The sequence below is a fragment of the Notolepis coatsorum genome (genome assembly GCF_963971535.1).
Source record: "Notolepis coatsorum genome assembly, chromosome: 12".
NCBI lineage: Eukaryota > Metazoa > Chordata > Actinopteri > Aulopiformes > Paralepididae > Notolepis > Notolepis coatsorum.
The window spans coordinates 48,276,697-48,304,655 of NC_140176.1; the positions used below are offsets into that span (position 1 = coordinate 48,276,697).

General features: G+C 42.8%; 1 protein-coding gene across 1 annotated transcript in view; it reads left to right on the plus strand.

Annotated features, from left to right (window-relative positions):
- Positions 1–304: 304 nt before the first annotated feature.
- Positions 305–27,959, plus strand: part of LOC311237854 (chymotrypsin-like elastase family member 1) — a gene marked incomplete at both ends in the record, with an annotated part of 72,058 nt that continues 44,403 nt past the window's right edge. The window contains 4 exons of the mRNA XM_084325831.1: positions 305–432; positions 601–737; positions 1,386–1,531; positions 8,093–8,265. Of these exons, the coding sequence (XP_084181957.1) occupies positions 305–432; positions 601–737; positions 1,386–1,531; positions 8,093–8,265 (584 nt within the window). The remainder of the gene's footprint in view (positions 433–600; positions 738–1,385; positions 1,532–8,092; positions 8,266–27,959) is intronic.

A 27,959-nucleotide genomic window follows, 5' to 3' on the forward strand; every position in this document is an offset into this window, starting at 1 on the left:
GCACTGCAGATGTGGAATGGTTCCCCAGTGATGTCACTGATACCACTCCATTCTACTGCATGAAGTCAGCCAATACAGTAAAGGTTCTCAACCAATCAAATGACTAGCTTTATTTGACATTAATATGCATGCATGAAGTGAACACTCCTTTTCTATGAAAAGTTTTACCGAAAAAATATTTTGATATACAGTATACATTTAATTTTTACGATAAAATGTTCATGTCAGTAACACATGTTACATGGTTATCTAAATCTAATTTCAGTAATCACAGTGTGTTTTGTCCTCTGTTTCCCCTGTCAGCATGGAGGGTAGTCTGTACCGTACTGTGTTAGGGGAGTACGATCTCTCCCAGGACGACGGCAGTGAGCAGTTCAGTTCTGTGGAGAAGATTATCGTCCATCCTGGCTGGACTGGTGAACTCGGCAATGGGCAAGTGGGAGCAAGCCACTCCATGTCTCCTAATCAAAGCAAATGAGTTGGAATAACAAGTATTGGTAGTGTTTTCTGTATAGGTGTGCCAATATTTCTGAGGCAGATGATTATCATGATGATGATGAGTGAATGTAATTACATGATATTGTTTGATGTGTCTATTAGAAATGACATTGCTATAATGAGGCTGGTCAACCCTGCCTATGACAACGGCTTTGTGGCTCTTGCTGATCTGCCCGCTCCTGAACAAACGCTGCCTCACGACTTCCCCTGTTACATCACTGGCTGGGGGCTTTTGGCCTGTGAGTAAAGAGTCATAAACCTGTTTTTTACGAACACAAACACAAGCACACTGTTAGACGTGCACATATTCCCATACTTCTTTTACACACCCATTCCTGTAAATAACAGACCATTAAGTGACTATATCACTTTGGGCTTGATATTGAACATCCAGATCCTAAAGTGAATTTTTCTATGGCGAAAATGAATGGCATTTGTCTGTTATCAGTGGTTGTGTTCTTTTAACTTTTAGCATTTGATTGGTTCAAAAACAAGGTATTTTATGTAAATGAGTTGGTGTATTTGATGAATTATGTTAATAGGTTATTAGAAATGTAAATGCTAATGCCAACATTTCCCTTGCCATTGGTTTTTCAATGTTAGCTTCTACTATAAAAGGAAATAACCTTTTTTACTTTACTTTTATACTGGTATCAAACTTAGGCAATAGAAACCTTTGGAAAAACTACGATAACCACAGATCTTTGAGGGCATGATAGTTTGAAATTATATTCATTCACATTGACCTCTTCCATGCACCCGGTGTTCAGAGTGGACCTGACACTCCATATATGGTCAGTGTAAAGAGTATTAGTGATGTACTCACTAGGCGCTCTATTTCCCACTCATCCATTTTTCTTTTATTATTTTTTTCTTCTTTTTGTTAGCTGGAGGCAGCGTTCCTGACATTCTGCAGGAGGCATCCCTCAAGGTTGTGGAGCACTCCATCTGCTCCACCCATGAGTGGTGGGGCAGCATCGCCCTGAAAACCATGGTCTGTGCTGGAGGAGACGGAATCACATCAGGCTGCCAGGTACGGGAGCAGAGCTCTCTAACAAAACAACAAAACCAGTGTTGGAGAAACTACTCTCAACCTGTAGTTTACCACAAACTACTAGCTACGCTTCACAATGAAAGAGGTTAAACTAAATCTTAACCACTATAAAACAAAAATGTAGTCATACTAACACTACTTTGAAAAAGTTGTTCAACTACATCCAAACTACATTGTGGAAAAGTATGACATTGTATGAGTTATATGCAGTCCATCGGTATTTGATGAAGCATCCGACACGGCAGCACGACAATGTGAAAAAAGACTGATGCTGACAGGGAAGCCTCTACCAGTGCCAGTGATGGATTTACTCCAGCAAAACAACCATGAGTGGATGGCTATGTGTGTTGTTGATGAGATGTTACCTATTTCCACAGTTGACTCGCCCTCATTTCAACGCATCATAGAGAAAATACCCGCAAAGAACAATGGACCTCATTCACCAACATTGTCTTACGTTTTCTCTTACGACAGGCTTTCTTTAAGTTCTTAAAGAAAGCCTATGACAGTTACCCCCGGATTCTTTAACGCGTGGAGAGGTTGTCTTAACTTGCCAAATGATCGCAGCTGCGGACCACTGAATGATCGTAGGTCACTCATTCACAAATATAATAATTGAACTACATGCAGTTAACTACTCCAACACTGTCAGGTATGTACTTTGGGTCTGGACTCACAAGCCTAAGAGTCAAGACTTGAGTGCCTCATCAACTGTCAAAGGGAAATTCCACCGCAAAGCAACATTTAACTAATTTAGCAGATTGAGGCATAACTGATTAATTCTCTCTTTGTGAAGAGAACGTGATCGTAAGGTTATGAATATAACCAAGTTCTATGAATGCTAGTGACGCTCAGCGTCATATTGCATATATCTCGCTTCAGTGTATATGCACTGAATACATTTCTAAATGTAGCTTTACATACCAACATCCGTCTGGCCACACCCCCATCTGCTACCTATATAAGCAGGGGTGGGGCCACACACTCATCTCCTTCCCAAAAAATGTCACCACAATGAAAAATCAAGGGCCGCAGTGGTGTCTAGACGCTGAGCGTCACTAGCATTCATAGAACTTGGTCTTTCCGCTCAGCGTCATATTGCATAACAGGAGCTGAGCGGGAGCTAAAAGCTTGACAAATGTACCCCGCTGAGGCCCCCCACAACCATCAGACCGGAGAGGACCGAGCCCCCCGACCCTCCCTAATGGAGGATACCCTCCCTATTGGAGGACGGGAGGGAGACGGATCCGACCGTGCGAAGAGAAACTCGAGCAACTCAACGCACAGGGTGAGCAGACCGTGGCTTGACCCCACGACTACGCACACGCACAACCCGCATGCCACCAGGGAACGAACGGAAGGAACAAACCTCGTTACTGCCCCCAAAATCACGGGGTCAAGAGCAACTCAACCCTGTGGCAAGACCGTAGCAGCGGAGCGCGAAGGAAGACCCAGACCCACTGAAGGGACTGGATCCCCCGGAAAAAGGGGGCCCGGAGAGGTCAACGACGCCACAGCATCAAGACCTCACCAGGCGGTCACTTAGTGACACCGCCCCCCACATCGCCAGCGTATTCGGACAGGGCCCCTCCAAGAGCGGGCCCTTCCCCCCACTAGCACACCGCCTGGCACACTGACCCTGGCACACTCAGGCAGTCAGCATGGCTGTAACTCGAAGCACTCAAGAGGCTACACTACAGCGGGACCAGGCAGCGCACCGGGGAGACGACCACCAGAAGGGGTCGATCCCTCAATCCAGGCAGCAGGCATTTGACCCGAGCCTGGAGCACTGTGGACAAGACAGGCGCCAAAGGGGGCAACTGAAAACAGCACCCCCGGCGGAAGGGGCGTATGCTGGCATTGTTGCACACCATGACAAAAGCCTCCACCAAAAAACCCTGACCCAGAGGGGCCGAGGCAGAGAAGGCTGACACGATTGGCAGACGTCATGAACGTGCAGGGGCACACTCAACCGGGTAACCCGGGAGTAGACTCTTCTCCAACACACCAGGGAATCAACCACCCTCTTGGTACCACATGCAGTGGTTGTTCCTATAACCCCTCAAGAAAAAACTCCAAAACACACCTGCGGGTATACACTGGCTATACCGCAGTACAAGTGTTTCAGTTTTCAAAAAGGGGTTATTCCAGGCCTACGGGTCGACGAAACACAACTTCGGACCGGGCCCGGCGGCCCGGGAAGCACACAGGGATGCCAGAGGAGGTCCAGAAGACCACCCCAACAGCCCCCTCTTCGCCATGCGTAAGAGAGGAGCGAAAAGAATGGAGAACCAGCCCCTTCATGATAGGGCAGGGTACAATATGTACCCAACAAAGGGCCTCCATAACGCCCAACCCTGTGACACCCGGGCCGACCCGGCATTTTTCCCCCCGAAAAAAGCACAAGTCTCTCAGCGTACCAGAACAGCAGATCTGCGTCCCCGGCGGACAACGGGTTAATTGACCTGGACCAGCGTGACCAGAACCAGTCCCGTGCCCTAATCACGCCGACATCCCCACTCCAAGAGAGGGGGTAGGTACGCGTGTCGATCTAAAACATGAAAAGAGGGCGCCACCCAGACGGTCCCATTCGTACCGCGCTCAGTGGCCCACCCCAAGGGCGTGATACCCCTCTACCTATGTTTTGATCTATTCCGTTAACAAACCCCAGATATGAACGAGAATTTGTCGAGACCTAGTAACAGGCGCTCGGAAGAGAAAACCTCCATCCCAGTTGCCCTATAAAAACGCCGTTTTAATAACGAGCAACCAAGGCGTACCAGCCTCATGCGTGATTCTTATCAGAAACACCCCGAGCCAGCACTATGTACGTGTCAAGACCCAAACACATCAATGGATAGTCTAACAAGACACCAGACATTGTTCCTCCAAGTCGCCTGGGAGAACGACAAGGAGCCGTCGTGCTTCATGTTCTTTCCTCTTTTTATTAAAAAAGAAAGAAACACAGACTGACATGAATCCCACGTGACGCGGCTGAGGGTAAAATTTTTTTCATTTTTACATCCCTCCACCCTCGCCACAGGGAGGAGACGGGAATCCCCAGAGAGACTTCCCACGCGAGCTGTATAGATTGAAAAGAAATATTGCAACATTGAGCTATGTAACACTTGGGTTAGGGCTCTCCGAGGAGGAGGCACTGAACCAATACACACTCAATAATCGAATTGAATACACATACAATAGAGCAGAACTCCTTTCTGAAGTTCTACTCACCTTGACAAGGAGGAGGCTCTGAAACTCTGAGGAGGCTCCCTCACTGGGAAGGAGAGTCCGAACTCACAGAAGGCACTTCTCCCTGAGGAGGAGCTTCGTGAGGAGGAGCTCTGACAACTCCCTGAAACAGATCCATAACATGGAACCTGAACAACTCACGGAAGTCTTACCAATATTTATTTTATTTCATACTTATCTTGTCTTGCACAGTCTCTGGAGCGTAACAGTAAGAAGCATTTTGTATAAAAGTATTCTGTACTTCTGTATGACAACTATTAAAGAAACTTGATTAAAGAAACTTGAATAGAGACGCGCTCAGTGCACACGCCCCGCGGTGCACACGCCCAATTTTTCAGGGCGTGGGACCAGGAAACTTCCCCCCCCCCCCCTACCCTGTAACGTGCCGAACAGCAACGTGACAGGAACCCTGAAGGACAGGGGGTTTTAACCCCTGACCAATCAGAAAAGGGGAGGAAAGGATTACCAGTTCACCCCTTTACGACCCCTCACCCCTGATACGATGTAATGGCAAAGTAGAGCATGACCCAGTCATAGCATGCTACATGAAGCATCTAACAGCTTCACATAGCTCATGTGCTAACCTGCTATCTGAGTTTTACTAAGGAAAAGACACAGAACAGAGAGGGCCCCTTTAAGAGCCCCGGTCCAGACTTACACATGTGCTTCTGTGGGCCAAACCTAACCCAGTTGTAGATCACAACGACACACACAACCCTTCATCACAACAAAAAATGGCAAAAGTACACTCTTACTACAGAGGAACGCCGTTTTTCATAACGAGAGAAACATAAGTCCTTGATTACGTATTGGCCACAGGCCTTGCTAAGCACACATGATAAGTGACCAAACAACCTTTTCTTTAGGAAAAGAATAGTTTCTCAAGCGGAAGCACAACCCCAGCAACTTAAGCTGAGGGTTACATCGTATCCCCACAAACACAGTGACACAATATATTGTAAACAAACATGTCTGAGAGGAGGGGGGAAGCCCCAGGGAAACCGGGGGGGTCACCCCTCCTACCTTACCCTTGATACGACCAGATTGAACAGGTACCCCTGTTAATATGTGAACATGCTGTTCATTGTCATCACAGGCTGAGAAAAAGATTCATTCCTCAATCACATGTCACTAAGCATAGCTTCACAGGTTAATTAACCCTCTTAGTTGTGAGTTCACCCACGTTACAAACGTTACATGAACACACATGTTCTCATCACAACTAACCAGTTCATTTTTACACATGTAAAAAACAACGCAGATTTTCTATGGAGAGAGAAGCTATACCAGTGACAAGACAATTCACACACAACACGCATCGTATCCTCAATGTATTGCAGCAACACACGTTTTGGAAACATCGTTATTACAAAACATTTAGAAGGGAAGAAAAGAAGAAGTGTTTAAAGTCCGGTCAGGACTCCTACCTTCACCCTGAGCGCAGGCCGAGAGGACTGCAACACTGGTCAACGGGACACAGAGTCGAACCCAGCATCTCCTGCGTTGGTGACGAGGGTAATGTCCGCTACGCCACCCAGCCGCCGTTCTCCATGTTGACAAAGTCCTCGCTGGCATGGCACCCGGGTGTAGGGTCGACTAACATCCTCTGTCAAAGATGACGTCGTAGTCAGAGTGTTTAAGGCATGTTATAGTCACAGTAACGTTCAACAGCCGCCCGACTGATAGCAACAAGCTAACGCTCACTAGCCTAGTGAACACAACGAGCTAGCGCAGCAGCTAACAGCTGACTGGCTAACAACAGTAGGCCACAAACTAGCACACCAGCTAAGCAGCTATCACCTGAGCTGTACACAACGACATAATAAGCCACACTTCAGACAGGCCGCCACCTGAGTCCCTCCCCATCCTAAGAGGGAAGAGAAAAAGAAATGTCAAACACAGTTTTCAACTGTGATTTACCAGACATACAGCGGAGCCGGCACAATTCCCATCCAGGCTGCAGCCGACTTGAGCATGGATCTTCCGATAACGAAGATCCATGCCCACATTTCTTTGTTAGGGTGTACTTCCACATTCATGTGAAAGATGGGGCCTGCACGGGACAGAGAAGCATCCGCTTGTCCAGAGAATCCTGGGTTCAACCAGTTCTCGGTCGCGGCCCACTAGGTTGACCATCATGGGCGTCAGACCAAGATCCTCCGTCCGCCGCTTAAGAAGCCGAGCAGAGGACCCCAATCCGGGGCCGGCCTTTGTAAAATTGTCAGCTAACCCCCACAGCGTTAACAGACAACTAGTGCTTGCAAGCAAAACAGTACTCACCCAGCTCGGAAGCAAACCGGTTTCTCACAACAGCCAGTGCCTCCCACAGTCCAGCTGTATAACCGGAGGTTCAATACCTATCCAGCCGCAGCAAGGAGGACTGCAGGTGGGGAGTACATCAGCGGCGCGAGCCCCTAATACGAAAAAGCCGGTGGAGGTCAGAATGATCATCATCTTCCAGACACTCCAGTGACGAAGACAATATCGCCGTATTTTCTCGAAAATAGTGAGAGAAAATAAAGATATAATGTCAACGTATCTCCTTGTCTTCTGTTTCCTTTCTTCAGATAAATACTTTCTTTCCCACGTCAAGTGAGGTATATAACAGGCACTTCCTTGTGGTGAAATTTGAGAAGGAGATGAGTGTGTGGCCCCACCCCTGCTTATATAGGTAGCAGATGGGGGTGTGGCCAGACGGATGTTGGTATGTAAAGGTACATTTTGAAATGTATTCAGTGCATATACACTGAAGCGAGATATATGCAATATGACGCTGAGCGGAAGCTAGCATGATATAGAATTCTGCTTAGAAACATCGGCAGTGGAAGGAGCTAATTTGGTAAAGCTACAGTATACGTCATAATGAAGACTAGCTCACTCAATTTCAAAGAAGTACAATGGGCGGGTCATTTTAATTTCCTGATACCTCGTTTGTCTCTTTCAATCAGCTTCCCACTCTCTCTCCAGGTAGGTAGCCAGAAGTAAAAGCTCAGTCGTCCCTCTTTGTGTGTGTTTAGTAGGACACAACCTTTGACTGGCATTGTTTGACGTCCGCTCTTTTTCACCTCAGTGAAGTTCTATATAAAGCCAGAAGCTGTAGCGTAGCATGCACAGTAATTTAGGACCATATCTCTGGCTTGACGATACATACAGAACTGACTGTGAGCTCATTTTACTCTGTAAACTTTTCACCAAATACAAGAGACCCAGAATGGAATTCCCCTTTAAACTTTCCTCTAGCCTCTGGAAATAGGATCATGACCTGTCCACTCTCATTCATTGTCCCAGGGTGACTCTGGCGGTCCACTGAGTTGCTTCACTGATGGAGCCTGGAGGGTCCATGGTGTGGTCAGCTATGGTCCATCTGGCAACTGCAACCAGGTCTCCAAACCCACAGTCTTCACCAGAGTCTCATCCTTCCAAGACTGGATCTACTCTGTAAGCCTCTTCTTGCTTCTATGGTTACATGAGACTCTTGCTTTTATGTCCAAATTGATTGATTGATTTATTGGTAGGTTGATTAATGTGAAACATCATTACTTTGAAGACATATTTTCAACATTTGAATAGGTTGAATAAAATGTTCCCTTAAACTGCTTATTTCTCATGCACATCAGAAAATGTCACCATATTTAACGTTTTTTCTTTTTCTTCTCATCCGAATGATTTTCAGGTTGTACAATCCTAAGCAGCTTCAGAGCCATCCATCACAATCAAATGATTTGATAACAAAGTACACTGTAGTTTGTCTCTGCTTTCAAATTGAATCTGTGAATTAAAATCAATGTTTCTGTATCAAAATGGGCATGAATTACATTATTATCTCATTTGCTCTCAGTTCTTGATTGAGCCAAAGGGTGGCAACATTGCTCCATGTATGGAATCTACAGCATCCAACTGTACATTAGTCAGTAAAGCTTAAATTAATTTGAAATCAAATTTAAAGTGTGCTTTTGATGCTCTTCAGATATCTCTCATTAATCACAAGCTTATATTCAATTCCAATTAAAATTGTATTTAATTTTTAAGGTGTTGTGTGAGCAATACTCATAATATTAGTGTCCATATACTGCATGGTTCTCTCTCTCTTTTTTTTAATACAATAATGAAAAACATAACATAAAATAAGTTGCCAGACATCATCACATATAAGAACTATACCTCCATCAGAGAAGGTACAGTGGTAATTAGGGGTGTAACGATGCATTGATTAATCGAAATGCATCGATTCCAATGTGTTAGAATCGATTATAAATTTTTCTTTTCTTTTATGTTTTTTTTGTGTGTATTGTTTGTATTGACCTATAGTCCATTCATGTTGAGTGAATCAGTTCCCCCAGCCACATTTGTGTATTCAACATTTTTGGGGGAATTAACTGATAGAAAATGTATCGAAAATTAATCGAATCGAGGTCAAATGAAGAGATTTCATGATGCATTGAATCGTTGCCTGAATAATCGTAATCGAATCGTTGTGAGGTCGCATCGTTACACCCCTATACTACCTAATAATTAAAATGAAAAGTAAAAAGATCATTTATCTTTCTTTCCTTTTACCACCTCCCAGAATACACCTCGGGGCCAAATAGAAATTGTAGAATCTTAAATAATAGATAATGTATTTTTTTTTTGTATGCTCTGCTTTATTGAATAGGACTGAGTGAAAAGAAATTGGGGATGGAGAGAAGGGGGATGACATGCAAAACAGGTCCTAAGCTTGATTCAAACCCATGATGTTGCAATTATATGGTATGCGTCCTATCATGGCAGCATGGTCTCATCAGAAAGCGTAAATTACTAATTGACCACAGGAAAAAGGTACATAATGTATATTATGTTATAGCCATAAGTACAATATTTTGTTATTTACATTTTGCATCGACGAAAGTCCAAAACAACACAATGGGGAATCAAACCAACAATGATTGTGGTTGCGGGCGAATGCTCTCACCACTAAGCCAACCACCCACCCAGATACAAACACAGCAATAGTATGATTGGCCATTTTAGTTTTCGTTTTTGAGGACTGCATACTTTTTTTGCAAACCAAAATACTATACTTTATACTTTTGAAAGATGACATTCTGAAGTTTCTGATACAATAAGGAAAACTCACCTTTAGTGCTAATGAAATAGAGTAACATAGGTCTGAACTTGAGTTGTAGAAAAACCTTTTTCTGTAGTTAGTATTCCAGAAGTAGTATTTCCCCAGAATGGCTGGAGGCTTAGTTGGTTACATAAAGATCCGTTCAGAAATGAGTGATTAGGAGTGATTTTGGTAAACTGTGTACAAAAGAAAATGCAGTTCTCTCATAGACTTCAATTCATTCTGCGGTTTTTCTCTTCCTGTTTTCGCTTGTGACTTTTCATCTAGATCCCTGATTTGTACATCCCCAGGTGGGGTATCACTGGAAAGCCACACTCATTGGCTACAACCCTGTCCAATCATTTTCGAGATCGCCAAATGATTGACGGAACTAGAGCCCCAAGAGTCGGAGTGGTATTTGCGCAATACCGTGTACTTTGCGCAAGCCTCAAATATCGGCATGTAACTCGAGAACTGCTGAACGGATTTTGTGACCTGAAAGGGCTATCGACAGGCAACAAATGGGGCTTTAATTCGATATATATATATATTGTATTACAAAATATGCACACAGAGCCACTAGTTGTCGCCAAAGTGGCGGTGGGCAAATTGTCCTCAAGAGGGCCCACATGGGCCCTTGCAGCTTAAGAGGTTAACTCATTGACCGCCGGGAATTAGACAGAGCCGATCATAGCACTGCTATGCTTTAAAAGATAGGACCGTGTCACCTTGTTTGTAGAGCTATAACTATATTCTATATTCTAGCTATGGATACAATACTATGGCCCATTTAACATCACCTATCTCAGATTCAGACAACTTTATTGGTCCCGCGTGGGGCAATTCATATTTGCAGCTTACAAGCAACAAAGACAAACAAACAACAAAACATCTCAACAACAGCACGGCAAATAAAAAGAGAAACACTCCATGTGATACAATCCAGCAATAAAAGTAAAAGTAAAAACAGACAACCAAGTGCAAAAGGCTACTTAAAATGACTACTGTCTGTGTTTAAAAGTCTGATAGCTGAGGAGACAAAAGATTTGGCGTAGCGGTTGGTCCTACTTGGTGGGACGTCATAACGGCAGCCAGAAGGCAACAGTGAAAACCGCTGATACAGAGCATGGAGGGGTTGATTTGTGATGCTCGTCCCCTTCTTGACCACCTGGTCCGTCCAGAGAGAACATAGGTCTCTCTGTTTTACTCCAATTATTTTGGAGCACACTTTCACAATATACTGTAGGCTGTTCCTATCTTTAATGGACAGGCCACTGAACCAGCAGATAAAAGAAAAAGTTAGGAGGCTTTCAATAAAAGAACTATAAAAAGTGCTCAGGATCTTCGCATTAACATTAAAAGAGTTCAGCTTTCTCAGTAGGTAGATCCTCTGCTGACCTTTTTTAACAATAGACTCTGTATTTAGGTTGAACAATCAAACACAGTTCCCAGGTATTTGTACGATTCAACAGTCTGGACGTCCTCATCGTGAATTACACTAGCTACACTGGCTTGATGATCGGGGTTGTGTCTGAAGTCAATTATCATGTCCTTAGTCTTAGAGACATTGAGGTCCAAGTAACTATCTATCGTTCAATATGTGAAAAAGAATGAATTTTTCCATCCATACGTTCCCGTGTTATACCGTGGTGAATATAAGTATGGTTTTAGAGCGGTCTAGGGTAATTCCCGAAATGCTGAGTTATAGCCTCATACGTCAATTCGACTATAGACGTTGCCGTTTCTTGCCTGTACACGCTATTATTCCGAAATCAAATCTATATCATAGGTATTATGTTCCATCATGAATGCATGAAGGGGGGGGGGGGGGTCGTTTCTGATTATTTGATTGTCAGTAACGGCATTCGTATTGAACATTAAACATGCTTATCAGCCCGATCGGTATAAAATTGCAGGATCAAGCAAAAATGTACGTCAGATCATCCTTACCTGTGATCGGGAGTATTCCAAAAATAATATTCCAATAGTTTGATCGCCATCTGGTACATCCAATGTCCATTTGGCCCAAGGCATAACCCACTACAACATATGGATCGGGGATATTCGACACGCTTCAATGAAACCCGGAGAACCGCTCGCCTCAACCGACAAGGAAAAGTGAAACCGGACATTTGGCCATTACACAGGCCAAGATACAAGGTTACAAAGGGTGCTCGATACGGCCGTCTAGCTGGATGCGGCCGGTATTGCACTTTGGCGACCTCAGGACTCATTCCCTATGGTAACACCAAGGTCCCTGGATGAATAATGAATACAAATATAGAAAAAAAGGAAAAACGGTCAAATAACGTATATATACGTGGTTGGCGTTCAACGGTTGTCGGCCAAACACGTATATAATCGTTGTTGGTTAGAGTTAAACCATGAAGATGCTTTCAAAAATTATTAAATGAAAAGTTTTAAAAAAATCTAAGAGTACACACTAATACAGATTTTTTTTATTAACATCCAAGACAATTATAATATATTATATAAAGACTTTTGCATAGTACTGTGTTTTCTATCCACTTTAGCCAAAAATACACACACATAAATATACACACTACTGTGAGAAAATAATAATCATTTTTATTATCAGCAATGTTATAACATCCCACTGGTAAACATAACACTTTAAAGGTGTGTGCATCATGTGTACTAAATATATACAGTATATACTTGCATGAAACATTATGAAGTATTCTCTAATGCCACTTTTCCACTGCATAGTACCTACTTGACTCAACTCGCGTTTGTTCATTTTCCACTGCATGTAGTAAATTAAATGTTTATATCATCAACTATCCAGTTAGTATTTATAGTGTTAACGTTTGGCTACTTTAAATCATTGAACGTAGAGATAGAGCGAGAGAGATGCAGTATTTCCTACTGAGTCATGTTACAAAGCTTACAGATGTCAAATAATAGTTAGGAGGGACGCAATCTCCTTGGCCCCTATGTGTGTCTGGTTACAGGCAGCCATGTTGGAATAGAGACAACTAGTGTTGAAAGAGAGGATTAGAGAGCAAGGCCTCTATTAAAACCATGAAACTGGTGTTTGAAGATGAGTGTCAGTAGTTCATCTGAATAAATGAATGCGCTGGTGTTTCTTTAAGCTGCTCGAGTGACTGAAGCTCTTCTCACACTGGTCACAGTGATAAGGCTTCTCTCCTGTATGAATGCGCTGGTGAACCTTTAAGCTTCGAGAGACACTGAAGCTCTTCTCACACTGGTCACAGTGGTAAGGCTTCTCTCCTGTATGACTGTGCTGGTGTGTCTTTAAGCTGCCAGAGTGACTGAAGCTCTTCTCACACTGGTCACAGTGATAAGGCTTCTCTCCTGTATGAATGCGCTGGTGTTTCTTTAAGCTGCTTGAGAGACTGAAGCTCTTCTCACACTGGTCACAGTGGTAAGGCTTCTCTCCTGTATGAATGCGCTGATGATCCTTTAAGTTTCCAGAGTGACTGAAGCTCTTCTCACACTGGTCACAGTGGTAAGGCTTCTCTCCTGTATGAATGCGCTGGTGTTTCTTTAAGCTGCCAGAGTGACTGAAGCTCTTCTCACACTGGTCACAGTGGTAAGGCTTCTCTCCTGTATGAATGCGCTGGTGACTCTTTAAGTGATCAGATTGGCGGAAGCGCATTCCACACTGGTCACAGTAATAAGGCTTCTCTCCTGTATGAATGCGCTGGTGTGTCTTTAATTCTGTAGATCGACTGAAGCTTTTCTCACACTGGTCACAGTGGTAAGGCTTCTCTCCTGTATGAATGCGCTGGTGTATCTTTAATTTTCCAGATTGGCGGAAGAGCATTCCACACTGGTCACAGTAGTAAGGCTTCTCTCCTGTATGAATGCGCTGGTGTGTCTTTAAGCTGTCAGACTGACTGAAGCTCTTCTCACACTGGTCACAGTGGTAAGGCTTCTCTCCTGTATGAATGCGCTGGTGTTTCTTTAAGTGATCAGATTGGCGGAAGCGCATTCCACACTGGTCACAGTAGTAAGGCTTCTCTCCTGTATGAATGCGCTGGTGTGTCTTTAATTCTGTAGATCTACTGAAGCTTTTCTCACACTGGTCACAGTGGTAAGGCTTCTCTCCTGTATGAATGCGCTGGTGTTTCTTCAAGTGATTAGATTGGCGGAAGCGTGTTCCACACTGGTCACAGTGGTAAGGCTTCTCTCCTGTATGAATGCGCTGGTGATCCTTTAAGTTTCCAGAGATACTGAAGCTCTTCTCACACTGGTCACAGTGGTAAGGCTTCTCTCCTGCATGAATGCGCTGGTGTTTTAGAAAAGTGGCCTTTTTGATGAAGCGCTTTCCACACTGGTCACAGCAGTGAGGCCTTGACTCATTCATATCTCGTGCTTGTTGTTGGGGAGCAATGCAGCAATTGTACCTGGAGAAGAGAGAATGAAGGTCAGATTTAGTGTGTTTTGCATTCGTTCAGTTTGTCTTTCTCAAGTTCTCAATGTTTTATGCTCCAAATTTAGTTGTTGATGTGATTTAAAAGTGATTATACAATGGCATGCAAGAATCCTCCAAAAAAGATAGTCAACTGGAATATGTTAGTTCGTTACATTCACATGGATTATGTAATTAATTTGTCATGACTCATTGTGAAACAAAAGAAAAATCGCAAAAAAATAAATAACGTTTTTTTTATTTATTAATTTTTTCAGATTTGATTGAAATTTGTATCAACAGATTGAAGAATGGGTACAATACAGTACAGCTAAATACACACAATTGTTAAGGGGATGCAGACCAGAGAAAGACTTTCGTCTTGTTTCAGGGTCCCCCATTTTCAATGCATCATAACATATATGACATACATGACATACAGATAGGTGATTGATTGAACATTTTATTAACAGATTGCAGAATGGGTACAATACAGTACGGCTCAATTGTTTAAGGGGATGCAGACCAGAGAAAGACTTTCGTCTTGTTTACATCAGGGTCCCCCATTTTCAATTCATCATAGCATATATGACATACATGACATACAGATAGAGAGTACTGCTACATCTTGTTTAAGAAGCACAGTGAAGTTACCGGTTGTTATTTGATTGATTGATTCATTGAAATTTGTATTAACAGATTGCAGAATGGCTACAAATTAATACAGTACATCTCAATACACACAACTGTTAAGGGGATGCAGACCAGAGAAAGACTTTCGTCTTGTTTACATCAGGGTCCCCCATTTTCAATGCATCATAACATGCATGACATACAGATAGTGACATACAGATATGACATACAGATAGACAGTACTGCTACATCTATACATTTATGACGTACCAGATTTACAAATACAGTACTATTTGTGATACAAGAAGAGTCTAAAAAAAAAAGAGTATATACATTTGACGAAGAAACTGTACATTGGAGGAGGTTGGTAGGTAGGAGATTGGTAGGTGGGGTGGAGGGGGTATTTCGTATAACACACTCCACGTGACCCCAGAACCTCAATGTAAATAAACCATAATCACCCAAAAAAACAGTACTGTATCTGTAAATCTGGTATGTCATAAATGTATAGATGTCATAAATGTATAGATGTAGCAGTACTGTCTATCTGTATGTCATGTATGTCTGTAAACTTGTGCATAACAGAGTGTGGCTCTATTCATCATCATTAGGTGGCTTCTTCGTTCCGAAGGTTGCCTATCACTCTCCAACCCATTCTGTCCCCACTTCTTCTCTCCAACTCTGTGACTCCGCCTCTCACTCCACTCCAATCACAGACGTCGTCTACCCAGCCTCTTCTTGGTCTTCCACTTCCTCTCTTTCCATTCACCTTCCCCATCACCACCTTCTTGAACATCTCCCCGCTGGATCCTCTCAGAACATGCCCGCACAACTCCATCTTTCTCTTTTTCAACCTCTCCAGCAGCTGTCCTCCTTGCATATCCGCTCTTCTCAGTACCTCCTCATTCTTGATCTTATCCAGGGGAGGAAACTAACTTTTTGGCTTACCAGCCAACTGGCGAGTATCTGATTTTTTTTACCAGACAAACAGATTTTTTACCAGACAAAAAAAATCGCTAATTGTGATAATTACTTCTTTGTATGTCAAGCCGCGTCAATGTTGTCTATATGAATTGAAAATGGGGGACCCTGATGGAAACAAGACAAACGTCTTTCTCAGGTCTGCATCCCCTTAACAATTGTATGTATTGAGCCGTACTGTATTGTACCCATTCTGCAATCTGTTAAATAAAGTTTTCATTCATTCATTCATATGCATCTGGGTAGGCACACTGTGCCTTTAAGACAGCACGGTGGTCTTACGACAGTGCTGTGAAAGTACCGTCAAGTGTTGTGGTAACGTCAGTTGGGTTGGTGTGCTGTTGACGTTGTGCACATAGATATCTATGGTTATGCACACAGTGCACTGGTTGAGCTAGCCCCTTTCGTGACTGCGATGTGCAAGCCAGGGGCTTTTGAGCATGAAATAAAATGTCTAACCTTACGTCGTAGTCCGGTGCTTTTTCGGAAACATTATAGTCATAACAGATACACCTAGCTGGCTGCTTTGAGCATACGGGGCTAACGTTAGCTAGCAAGCAGCTATATAACGCTAACTAGAAGCTAACCACTGTATACAGTTCTAGTAGACAACATTACACCTCTGATTTAAATGTGTCCTTAGTAACTTATACTCGATGGTTGTACTAGGGTTGGATGCAGTTCCCCGTTGGTCAGTCTGTCTGTTTTCCATATTCTGCTGTGTTTAACGTTATCTGTTTGCGAGTGCTCCTGATGGCTAGCCTAGTAGTACCGCGGGACTTTTATTATTATATGTCCGCGGGTTGGCCAGTACTGCGCAAACGTTTATTAAACATTATATGTCCGCGGGTGGTCTTGTGCAGTGCTCTCGTGGCACTGTCTGTCAACTAAAGCGAACACTCAGAAGACGCGCACCGTTTGCCAGTGCAGTGATTGCAGAATGTTTTATTTTTTTGTATACTCGCCAGAGTGGCGAGTGGTCTTCATGAATCACTCGCCAAACGTAAAAAATACTCGCATTTGGCGAGTAAAGTGGCCTAATTTCCTCCCCTGATCTTATCCTTCCATGTTATCTTCTATTACAGAGTCATTTTATATGAAGTTTGTAGTTAGATGGCATGCTTTGTAGCAACCTCCCTCTGCAAAAGGACACTGTCGCACAAAGCGATTTCACTGGATGTCCCAGACACAATGGAAGTATGGATATATTCGTAACGAATAATAAAGAAAAGATAGTTAACTGGAATAGGTTTGTTGTTTACACAATGTTGGATTATGTAATTGGTTTGTCATGACCCATTGTCAAAACAATAATACATTGCAGGATTTATATGAAGTTTGTTGTTAGATGGCATGCTCTGAAGCACCGCACCTCCCTCTGCTTCTAGACACGGAGGCAACTTTCTTTTGGACCTACTTTTTCTGCGGATGGTTGTGTGAATAAATCTCCATTATGCTTAAATTACTGTGTGTTTATTCTATAGCAATAAGGTTGGGTGAATTCGGCCATTGTATAAAAGACATTACATCACTTGTAGTCGTGTGTTATAGGAATTAGATCATGCCTAGGGGGGTCTAACGACCCTCCGCTGCGCGTCTGGCCTAACAACCACCCCTAGGCATGATCTAATTCCTATAACACACTCCTGCGCGTGATGTAATGCTTAAATCTGCTCCAAAGACGGTCATTGAAAACTAGCCAACATTAATAAAATACTGAGATAAAACCCAACAGGCAGTTGCCTGCAATATGACATTGTGGTTGTATCCGTCCTTGTAACAATATCATTGTTGTTCCTAGTTTGTGTTGTTCTGGGGAGAAATTAAAAGTACACAGACCACTAGAACAGATAATTCAGTCTTTCAGTATATTCAATGGAATGGATATTATATTAGCAATATCAATTAATCCATGTACTATTGATAATTTGTTTGTAATATGTTTATCAGATCAAGATCATGAATTAAGATCACTTTTTGCCTGTTTCTTTCAACAGTCTTACTAGTATCCAGCAACCTTTAAGTCTGCCCAGCACCAAGACAACTGTTGGCATTGCAGCCTTGATGCTGCTTGTTAATCCTGTTGTGGCATATGGCTGAAAGGCAAAGGAGGAAAGACTTGTTACATTTTTCTGTTGGTTTTGTTACAAGCTGGCTCAAGCTTGCAACAAAAAAGGGAGACACAGGCACAATTTAAGAAGTAACAAAAAGTATTTTATTTAAATATAACTATCGAAAGGTACAAACGAACAAAACATGTCAGCCAATAATGGATGAGTATCAGTGTGTAAGCAGTCCATGGATGAGAGTGTATGTGCAGCATGAATGACTGTTCGAAGTGTAAAAAAACAAAAGTAAGCTTCCAAGCAAACAAAAATAACCAAAAATGTGGAGAGAGGAAGCCCAGACTAAAGGAAGCCTGAATTTATAAATTTGTATGAAAATGAGTTAAAAGGGGAACTATCTTATAAATGGCCTTTTCCAGTGTTTAGCATTGTTTTCTAGCAATGTGGGGTCTATGTCTCTAATTCTCATTTTGGCTCATTCATCCAGTTCAGATGTCACGAGATCATCCCCCACTGAACCAACAACTAAGCCATTCTGAAACTTACGTGTACCTCTGACGTGTAAGAATTCTCATCCCAAATACCGATTTCTTTAAATATTTACAAATGCGAAACATTATACATTCACTTAGAAGAGAAAATAATCTAAGACTAGAATTACATGAAATAGAAGAAATACTAATGTCATCGACCACAATTAACACATTCAGCGCCAGAGGTCGCTGTGGGCCGTATGGCCGTATGTGCCAGCACTTTAATGAATGGGGATACATGCCGGTGTTTGCAGTGCTATAATAAAACTATATTAAATATTATAGCTATGGATCTAATAATATAGTCGATTGTCAAGTTTCTTCCGGTCAAGATGCAAAAAACTGATAATTTTTTCATCCATACATTCCCGTTTTATACCGTGGTGAATATGAGTATAGTTTTAGAGTAATTCTGTGTAATCCCAGGAAACGCAGCTAAGCAGCGTTTAGTGCATATCACTAGAAACTGTGCCATTCCTCGCTTGGATCAACAATCAATCTGAAATCAATGCTATATTATCGGTATTATGTTTAATCATGCATGCATGAAAGGGTGGGGGGGGGGGGTTTCTAGGGCTGACCTTCGAAGCTTTTTTTGTCAATTCGAAGCTTTGAGAAAAAAATTATAATAATAATATTTCTTTTTGTATTTTATTTTTTTATTATTTTTTAAACATAACATAAAATTAGACACACAAGCATTAACAGTAAACATCCAATGTAAATAACCATTTGAATCAATATAAATGTAGTTTACGAGATATATACCTAATACTTGCTATCTAATACAATACATATGCTCTTGCATAATAATAATAATATATATTTTTTATTATCTTATGTTGTGGGACTTGTACAGCACTTTGGTAAACTTTGTTGTTTTTAAATGTGCTCTATAAATAAAGTGGATTGGATTAATTAATTAAGTAGCCCCTTTCGTGACTGTGACGCAGCCAACAAGGTTTCACTCGGCTGCGCTGCCTGGGTGCAGTGGGGCTGCTCTCACAGCCAACGACATGATATTACATAATTATGTTGCAACCTTCGTCTATCAAGCAAACAATTATATTATATTTAATTTATCATTCATAATTATATCAGACAATGCACCTACAAAAGCAGATGATTACAATTAAATTAGCCAACTTGGTAACACATTAGTCATAGCAGCATAGGCATAGCCTTATTAATGTTTTGTGTGGCGTCGCCGTCGTGTACAACGATACTTACGTTTTTTAGGTGATTTGACAAAGTTGTTGTAGAGTTGTGATATGCCATTTTCTTCTGGCATATCTGGCACTCTGCTTTTTGGGCATTGTCTTTGCATATTTTAAAGTGTAACCACACGTCTGATGACTTCTTCGTCGACATGTCCTTGTTGTTTTCAACACAGATAATCTCCACGTGCTTGTTGTAGAGAGGTGGAGTCGAGGCGCCACTTACTTTCGTTTCATTGGAATGGAGGCGGGAAGGCGCCGCTTACTTTTGTTTCATTGGAATGGAGGCGCAAGATTTGAGGCAAAAAAAAGAAATCATTTATTTTTTATAATTTTTTTTAAGCTTCGATTTTTTCTTTTATGTTCGAAGCTCGTGCCATCGAACATAATTTAATAATAATAATTTAACATATTTAAGACAGCCCCGGGTTTCTATGCTTCGATCGTCACCAACGGCATACGTATTATTTAAAACCATTAACACACTTGTCAGCCCCCCCCCCCCTACACCAGTGCTGTCAAATGAGGACTGTAACCTCTTTCTTCGATCTTTTGTCACCAAGGTTGCTAATATAATGGCTAACATCACTCCTTCTCTATCCCCCTTCCCCTCCATCCCATCACTCAAGCACCCCCGAGTAATTTTTCACCTGTCTCTCTGGATGATCTCACCATTTTAGTCACCTCCATGAAGACCTCCTCAAGCCCCCTAGACATCCTTCCTACATCCATGTTGAAGGAAGTTTTTTGCTCTGTTGGCCCCAGTCTAGTCACTATTATAAACTCATCCCTAGCCTCTGGTTCTGTCACAATCTATTTTAAGGAGGCAGTCGTACAGCCACTCCTCAAAAAGCCCAACCTAGACCCCACCATCGATAACAACTACAGACCCATCTCCAAGCTGCCTTTTGTATCAAAGGTGTTAGAAAAGGTTGTAGCCAACCAGCTCACAATTCCAATCTGGCTTCCGCAAACTCCACTCCACTGAATCTGCTCTTTTCAATCAAATGATCTCTTGATGTCCGCTGACTCTGGTGAATGCTGTCCTGGTCCTGTTAGACCTGAACGTTTGACACAGTTAACCACAGCGTCATTTTAGACAGGCTCAGGGAGTGGGTGGGCATCTCTGGGAGCGCTCTAAAATGGGTTGCCTCTTACCTAAGGGAGAGAACGTTCTCGTGGGTGTGGGTCCCTTTAAATCTGACCTCACCCCCCTCTCATGTGGGGTAACACAGGGATCTGTGCTAGGACCACTCCTTTTTGCCATTTATATGCTTCCTTTAGGCCTCCTCATCAACAAATTCACTGGCATTAAATATCACTGCTACGCAGACGACATACAGCTACTTTGCTCTTTTAAACCTGATAAGTTGGAGAAACTCAGCCTTCTCCAGGAGTGCCTGCTCAGCATTGAGAGTTGGATGGGGAGTAACTTCCTCCAGTTAAATGCTGCATAAACAGAGGTGCTGATCGTAGCAGCTGAGAAGACTGCAGCTAGAGTGGCCACCCACTTGGGGTCCCTCAAAGAAAACATACGCCCCCATCTGAGAAACCTAGGTGTTGTTTTCGACCAGGCCATGAACCTAGACAAACATGTCAAAACACTTACACGGTACACGCACTTGCTTTTTTCACCTTAGAAATATTACAAAACTCTGCTCCATCACATCTCACTCTGAATTAGAACTGTCCGTGCATGCTTTTATTTCCTCTAGGCTATTACTGCAACTCACTTTTCACCTGTCTCACTAAATCATCCACAGACAAACTGAAAATGATCCAAAATGCTGCAGCCAGGCTACTCACAAGGTAAAAAAAAATCATGTCACATCACTCCCATTCTGGCATCCCTGCACTGGCTCCCAGTACACTATAGAATTCACTTCAAAGTAGGGCTGAACGATTAATCGATTTTAAATCGAAATTTGAAATGATGCAATTAGCAAACCGCAAACCATGCAATTAATTTTTTTTTAAAAATTAAAATAAAATAAAAATAAAAGAAATCGGGCGGCTAGGTGGTGTAGTGGGCAAGGCGCTCGCCATCACCGCTGGAGACGCTGGGTTCGAATCCAGCTCTCGGCGTTGCTATCAGTTTGGCTGGTCGTTCATACTAACACAATTGGCAGTGTTAGGGGTGGGAAAGCTGATGGGTAGGTCCTGGGCGTTGTGGACAGCGACCCCTACAGTTCGGTCGGGGCGCCTGCACAGCGAGGGTAGGATCTGGAGGGAGGTAGTGTGACCTTCCACACGTTACACTCTCCCGGTGAGAATCAGCGCTGGCTGCTGGCTGGCTGCACATGCGTCGGAGGAAAGCATGTGACAGTCTCCGGCCTCTCGGACCAACAGTAGGGGGGAGTGCGCAACAACCAGGAAGGGGGTTGGGAATTGGCATAACGACTAACAGTGGGATGGGAGAAAAATCGGAAAAAAGGAGGGGGGGGGGGGGGAGATAATAAAAAAAAATAAAAAATAAATAAAATGTACCCTTTAATTGCCAAACCCGAGATAAGTCTGGTTCACTCGCCATGCATTGGCTGCCAGACCTGAGATATCTCGGGTTTTGGTCGTTTATTCAATATTTGTATTCATTATTCATCCAGGGACCTTGGTGTTACCATAGGGAATGAGTCTGAGATCGCCATAGTGCAATACCGGCCGCATCCAGCTAGACAACGGTATCGAGCACCCTTTGAAACCTTATATCTTGGCCTGTGCAATGGTCAAATATCTCCGGGCGCTGTTTTCTGGGTCGGGCCAGTCGAGCGGTTCTCCCGGTTGCATTGATTGAAGCACGTCAAATGCTCCCGATCCATATGTTGTGGTGGGTTATGTCGTGGACCAAATGGACATCGGATAGACCAGATGGCGATCAAACAATTTGAATATTATTTTTGGAATACTCCCGATCACAGGTAAGGACTATCTGACGTCAATTCTGGCTTGATCGTGCAATGCTTTTATACCGATCGAGCTGATCAACGTTTTTAGGGTTCAATACGAATGCCGTTACTGGCAATCAAAAGTATCAGAAACGCCTTTCATGCATTCATGATGAAACATAATACCTATTATATAGATTTTATTTGGGAATAGTAGCATGTCCAGGCAAGAAACGGCAACGCTTATAGTAGGATTCACGTATGAGGCTATAACTCATCCTTTCGGGAATTACCCCAGACCACTCTAAAACTATACTTATATTCAACACGGTATAACACGGGAACGTATGGATGAACATTTTTACTTTTTCACATATTGAACGATAGATAGCTGATGTCAAATGGGCCATAGTATTGTATCCATAGCTATAATATAGAATATAGTTATAGCTCTACAAACAAGGTGACGCACTCCTAACTTTTAAAGCGTGGCATTGCTACAACGGGACCCGTCTAATAGCTGGCGCTGAATGAGTTAAAGGTATGGTGAATGGATTCACCTATGACCTTTTGTTTTTTTTGCTATTGATTATGTATGTGATACGACTGATTTACACTGAATGTTTCATATTTGTATGTGTATATCTGTGAGGACCCCAGGAAGAATAGTCAACACGTTGTTGATGATGACTAATGGGGATCCTAATAAACATAAATATAAACATGTCTTATGAAATGACAATTGCACGTCATTGAAGGTCCGCACTGGTCTGCGTCTATAATGAAATGACAATTGCACGTCATTGGAATTCAGATTATTTTCGAACTGGGCGGGTCTTAGGTACCGAAATGTGGCATTGATTGATCCAACATGAATCGATACTCTGTAGTACCAAGGTAATTCAGTCGGTACCCTTAAAAGTACAGAGTTCGGTACTCAGCCCTACCGGAGAGCCGCCCTTTTTCACATCCGATCCAAACAAACCCTCCTGAATGAAATACCCCTGAGCTGCACTCTCCATCTCATCAGCGGGGAGAACCTGGTCAAAATAGGGCTGGGCGATATGGCCTCTAAATGATATCACGATATTTTTTGGCTATGTCACGATACACGATGTACATCATGATATTTTGACATTTCCTCTAAAGCACTTAAAAATGCTTGATTTAACCCTTTGAAGCATACAGTCACACCAACATGACGATTAAAATAGTCCCTGCAACATTTGTCTGCATTAAACCATGAAGATGCTTTCAAAAATTATTTAATTAAACATTTCAAAAAATCTTAAAGAGTAGTCTACTGACACACTTGGTATTTCCAGGAAATGTGCTTCTTTTGTTGCCCGTCCCCTTTTATGTCAGATAGTGCAAAGTTTAGTTTTATGTCATCTTGACTATTGCTCTGCGATGTGGTCATCTGCTGCCAGTGGTGACCCCAGGAAGCTCCAGGTGGTCCAGAACAGGGCAGCACGGTTGGTACTGTGCTGCTCACTAAGGTCTAATGTGAGCCGTATGCATGCCCGCCTCTCTTGGCTTAACGTTGAAAATAGATCGTCTTTAATATACTTGTGCTGTTCAAGTTGGTCATGAGCAGTAAAATTCCTGTTTTTATACATAATCTGATTGTTTTTAGTAATACTGTGCATGAGCATTACACTAGAGGTTCCAGTAGTGGGCAGCTTGAATTGCCAGGTCCTAGAACCAGCGCTTTGGGGAGATCTTTTTATTTTTAGAGCATTAACTCTTTGGAATGGCCTGCCTCGGAACCTCTGCTGCATTTACAGTAGATTCACTTTTTAGAATAATCTTAAATTGTTTTTAAATTGTTTTTAACACTGTAAAGTAATTTTTTGTTTTTGTTTTACACTAATGTAATTTTAGCTATCTTAATAGTTACAGTAGTTTCATTATGCATTGTGTGTACTGACTTTTAATAATTTTGTTTTTGCAATAGTGATTGTTTTTGTATGTTTTTTTGTGTGTGGACCCCAGGAAGACTAGCTGGTTGCTATCGCACCAGCTAATGGGGATCCCTAATAAAATAAAATAAAATCACTAATACAGAAAAAAAATTATTAACATCTAAGACTATTTATATAAAAACTCTTGGGTGCCTAAGACTTTTGCACAGTACGGTTTTCTATCCACTTTAGCCAAAAATACACACACACTACAGTGAGAAAATAATAATCATGTAACCAAGGAATGGTCCGCCTATACTTTTAATATATAGTCATAAAATCACGGAAGACTTGATAGCTTAGACTTATGATTTTTATTATCAGCAATGTTATAATATCCTACTGGTAAACAAAACACTGTAAAGGTGTGTGTGCATCATCATCATATATATATTAACTTTTTAATTGCATGAAACATTATGAAGTATTCTCTTATGCCGCTTTTCCAGGTATTGCACGGTGCCTACCCGACTCGGTAGTACCCCCCATAGATAGATATAAAGACGGTACCCCCCCCACCTCCGTCAGTGTAGCTGGGGCGCCGTGACGTCATCTTCAACGCGACAGACACGGACAATAGAGGATTTAGACGCTAGCTATCAAGCTATGAATCCAGTGCCTTATTAGCTCATTAACGCTAGCTGCAATGCTAACGGTTAGAACGCGAGGCTACTACCAGTTCATCCACCTCGGCGCCTCCATATTCCATTGCCGTTTCTGAATAAAACACGTAGGGCTAATATTTAAACTAGCTAAACTCTCTCCACTTCTCTCAGGCTCTCGTATCGCCGTTCTCTGTTTCCTCCAAACAAACCTCTGGCACCGCCTCTCCGTCTCTGGGTGTGTGTGTGTACGTGACGTAAGTTGGGGTGAGTGTGTGTGCATTTTTTTTCTTTGAGAGGGAGAGACGAGAGAGTAGAGCGCTGCGCCAAAGTAAGTCATCTCAACCGCGGCAGCTTATAAACTGATGTAAGCAGGGGCGTAACTATGGGGGGGGGGGCCGAAAAATTTCCCCCGCATGATTTCAGAATAGAGTTATTGTCCCCCCCCACGTTTTTACCGTCCAAAAACAATGTAACATGATAATAAACGGTGACGCAACGCGGCACTTGGACAACATGGAAAAACGGCTGCTTGTTCCATCTCTGAGCTCAGGTCTTCATCATATCTATGTCTGTCACTATAGCCAATTGAAATGCTAGAAATTGTCACGTGGACTGGGAGAACCAATGGAATTTCACTTTCACTTCCGAGTTTGGGATGCGATCATGCGAGCGAACGTTTGAAAACGTCTTTGGATAGCTTCTTTGCAACGGGGAAATACCAACTGATGAGCCAGAAGAGGAGCCTACGACCTATAAAGCTTATTTTAATAAACAGGAGTCATACTTAAAATACGGGTTTACCCCCCCCCCCCCCCCCCGCAACGTCACTGACCACGCCCCCTAATCTGTCCCCCGCACCACTAGCAACAGAGTTACGACACTGGATGTAAGTAAGTAAAGTTTATTTATATAGCACTTTTCACAGAAACAACTCACAAAGTGCTTTACATACAGCAGAAATTAAATTAAAATAAAATAAAAAGCAAGAACCATTCAAGAGATAAGAGACAGAACAAAACACAATGCATCACAGAGAAACAAAACAAAACAAAAGACATATTTTATACCTGGAGGAGAAGCTCAAACATTACCCAAAGGCCTGTTTAAACAGTAATGTTTTTAGCTGATTTTAAAAAATGTCAACAAGACGCTACAGCTCTTAGGCCACGAGGAAGGGCATTCCAGAGTCTAGGCGCTACAGATTGAAAGGCTCCGTCACCTTTGGTGATCAACCTGGTGCGCGGAATGACCAACAGATCCTGGTCAGCTGTCCTCAGGGTCCTGCTGGGCACATATGGTTCCAGCAGGTCGGTTAAATATTCTGGTGCCTGGCCATGCAAAGCCCTAAAAGTGAGCACCAGGACCTTGAAATTAATTCTGAGATGTATAGGAAGCCAGTGCAAGGAGGCTAGGATTGGAGTGATGTGACACCTTCTGCTTGATCTGGTTAGCAGTCTTGCAGCAGTATTTTGGATGAACTGGAGGCGGTCTATGGATGATTTATTGAAGCAGGTGAGAACCGAATTGCAGTAGTCTAGACGAGAAGAAACGAAGGCATGGATGAGCAACTCTAGGTCAGAATGGGAAACAATCGACCTGAGCTTAGCAATATTCCTGAGATGGAAAAAACAGGTGCGGGTCACCGACTTGATATGAGTGTCGAGGTGCATGGCCTGATCAAAGTTTACCCCAAGGTTCCTGAGGTTGGGGCTCACATTAGTTTCTAGGGGCCCAAGGCAACATGACATTTACTCGATCTACTATCAAACAATTGTTACAATATTGTTTGTCTCTTATTACATTGTAGCCGTCAGAAGAATGGTGTATTTTCAAAGCATGTTTCAATATAACAATATATATAACAAAACAATATAACTATGATGAGGAGGCAACTACCTCTGTGTCTGGAAAATAAGCGAGGGGAAAAAACACGAGCGACGGCAACTTGCAAAGTTAAGCAGGATAAGAGAAGCGTTGATTTTGAAAAAAGAACCCAACTATCTCAATTGGCAGAGGTAGCAGGTGGAAAGTCGATGGGTGGGGATTGGACGTTGTGGACAGCGACTCCTACAGGTCAGTTGGGTGACGCCTGTACAGCAGAGACAGGAAGTATCGGGGGCAGCGTGAGCCTGGCCACGCGTTACTCCTCGCCACAGAGTCCGCGCTGTCTGGTGAAAAGATGCGACAGGCTGCCTCCTCGTGTACCGGAGGGGACACGTGATGCAAGGCTTCTATCCTCACTACAGCCGAACAGTGGGAGGCATAGTCTAGCAACGTTCAAGACAGGGGAGGGGAGAATTGAAGGGGAGAATTGGCAATACGAAATTGGGATGGGAGAAAAATAAGGAGAAAAAGTAGATACAAAAAAATAATAATAACCCAAGTCAGTCTGCGCATTCGAAAATGCCATGATCGATATGGTTGACGGCGAAGGATTTTGGCAAATTATACACCTGCTTATACAGCTTATACAGCTGCTTGCAAGGTTGCATTGACGACAGACAGCTGGACTGCCCTGATGGCCGAAAGCTATGTTACAGTCACTTGCTACTACATCACAGAGGACTGGCGAGTCACCACTGCTGTGTTGCTAACTAGAGGTTTACCGGGTCGGCATATGGCAGACCACCTCACCTAACAGTTAAAAGAAGCCATTCCCCATCCCTGGATACAAATCTGACTGACTGGTGGAAAGTCAATGCGGGGAGATTCTCCAGGCTTGCAAAGCTGGCACGCCAGTACCTCTATATACCCGTGTTTTTGGACTGATTGTGACCAGGCTGCATGCA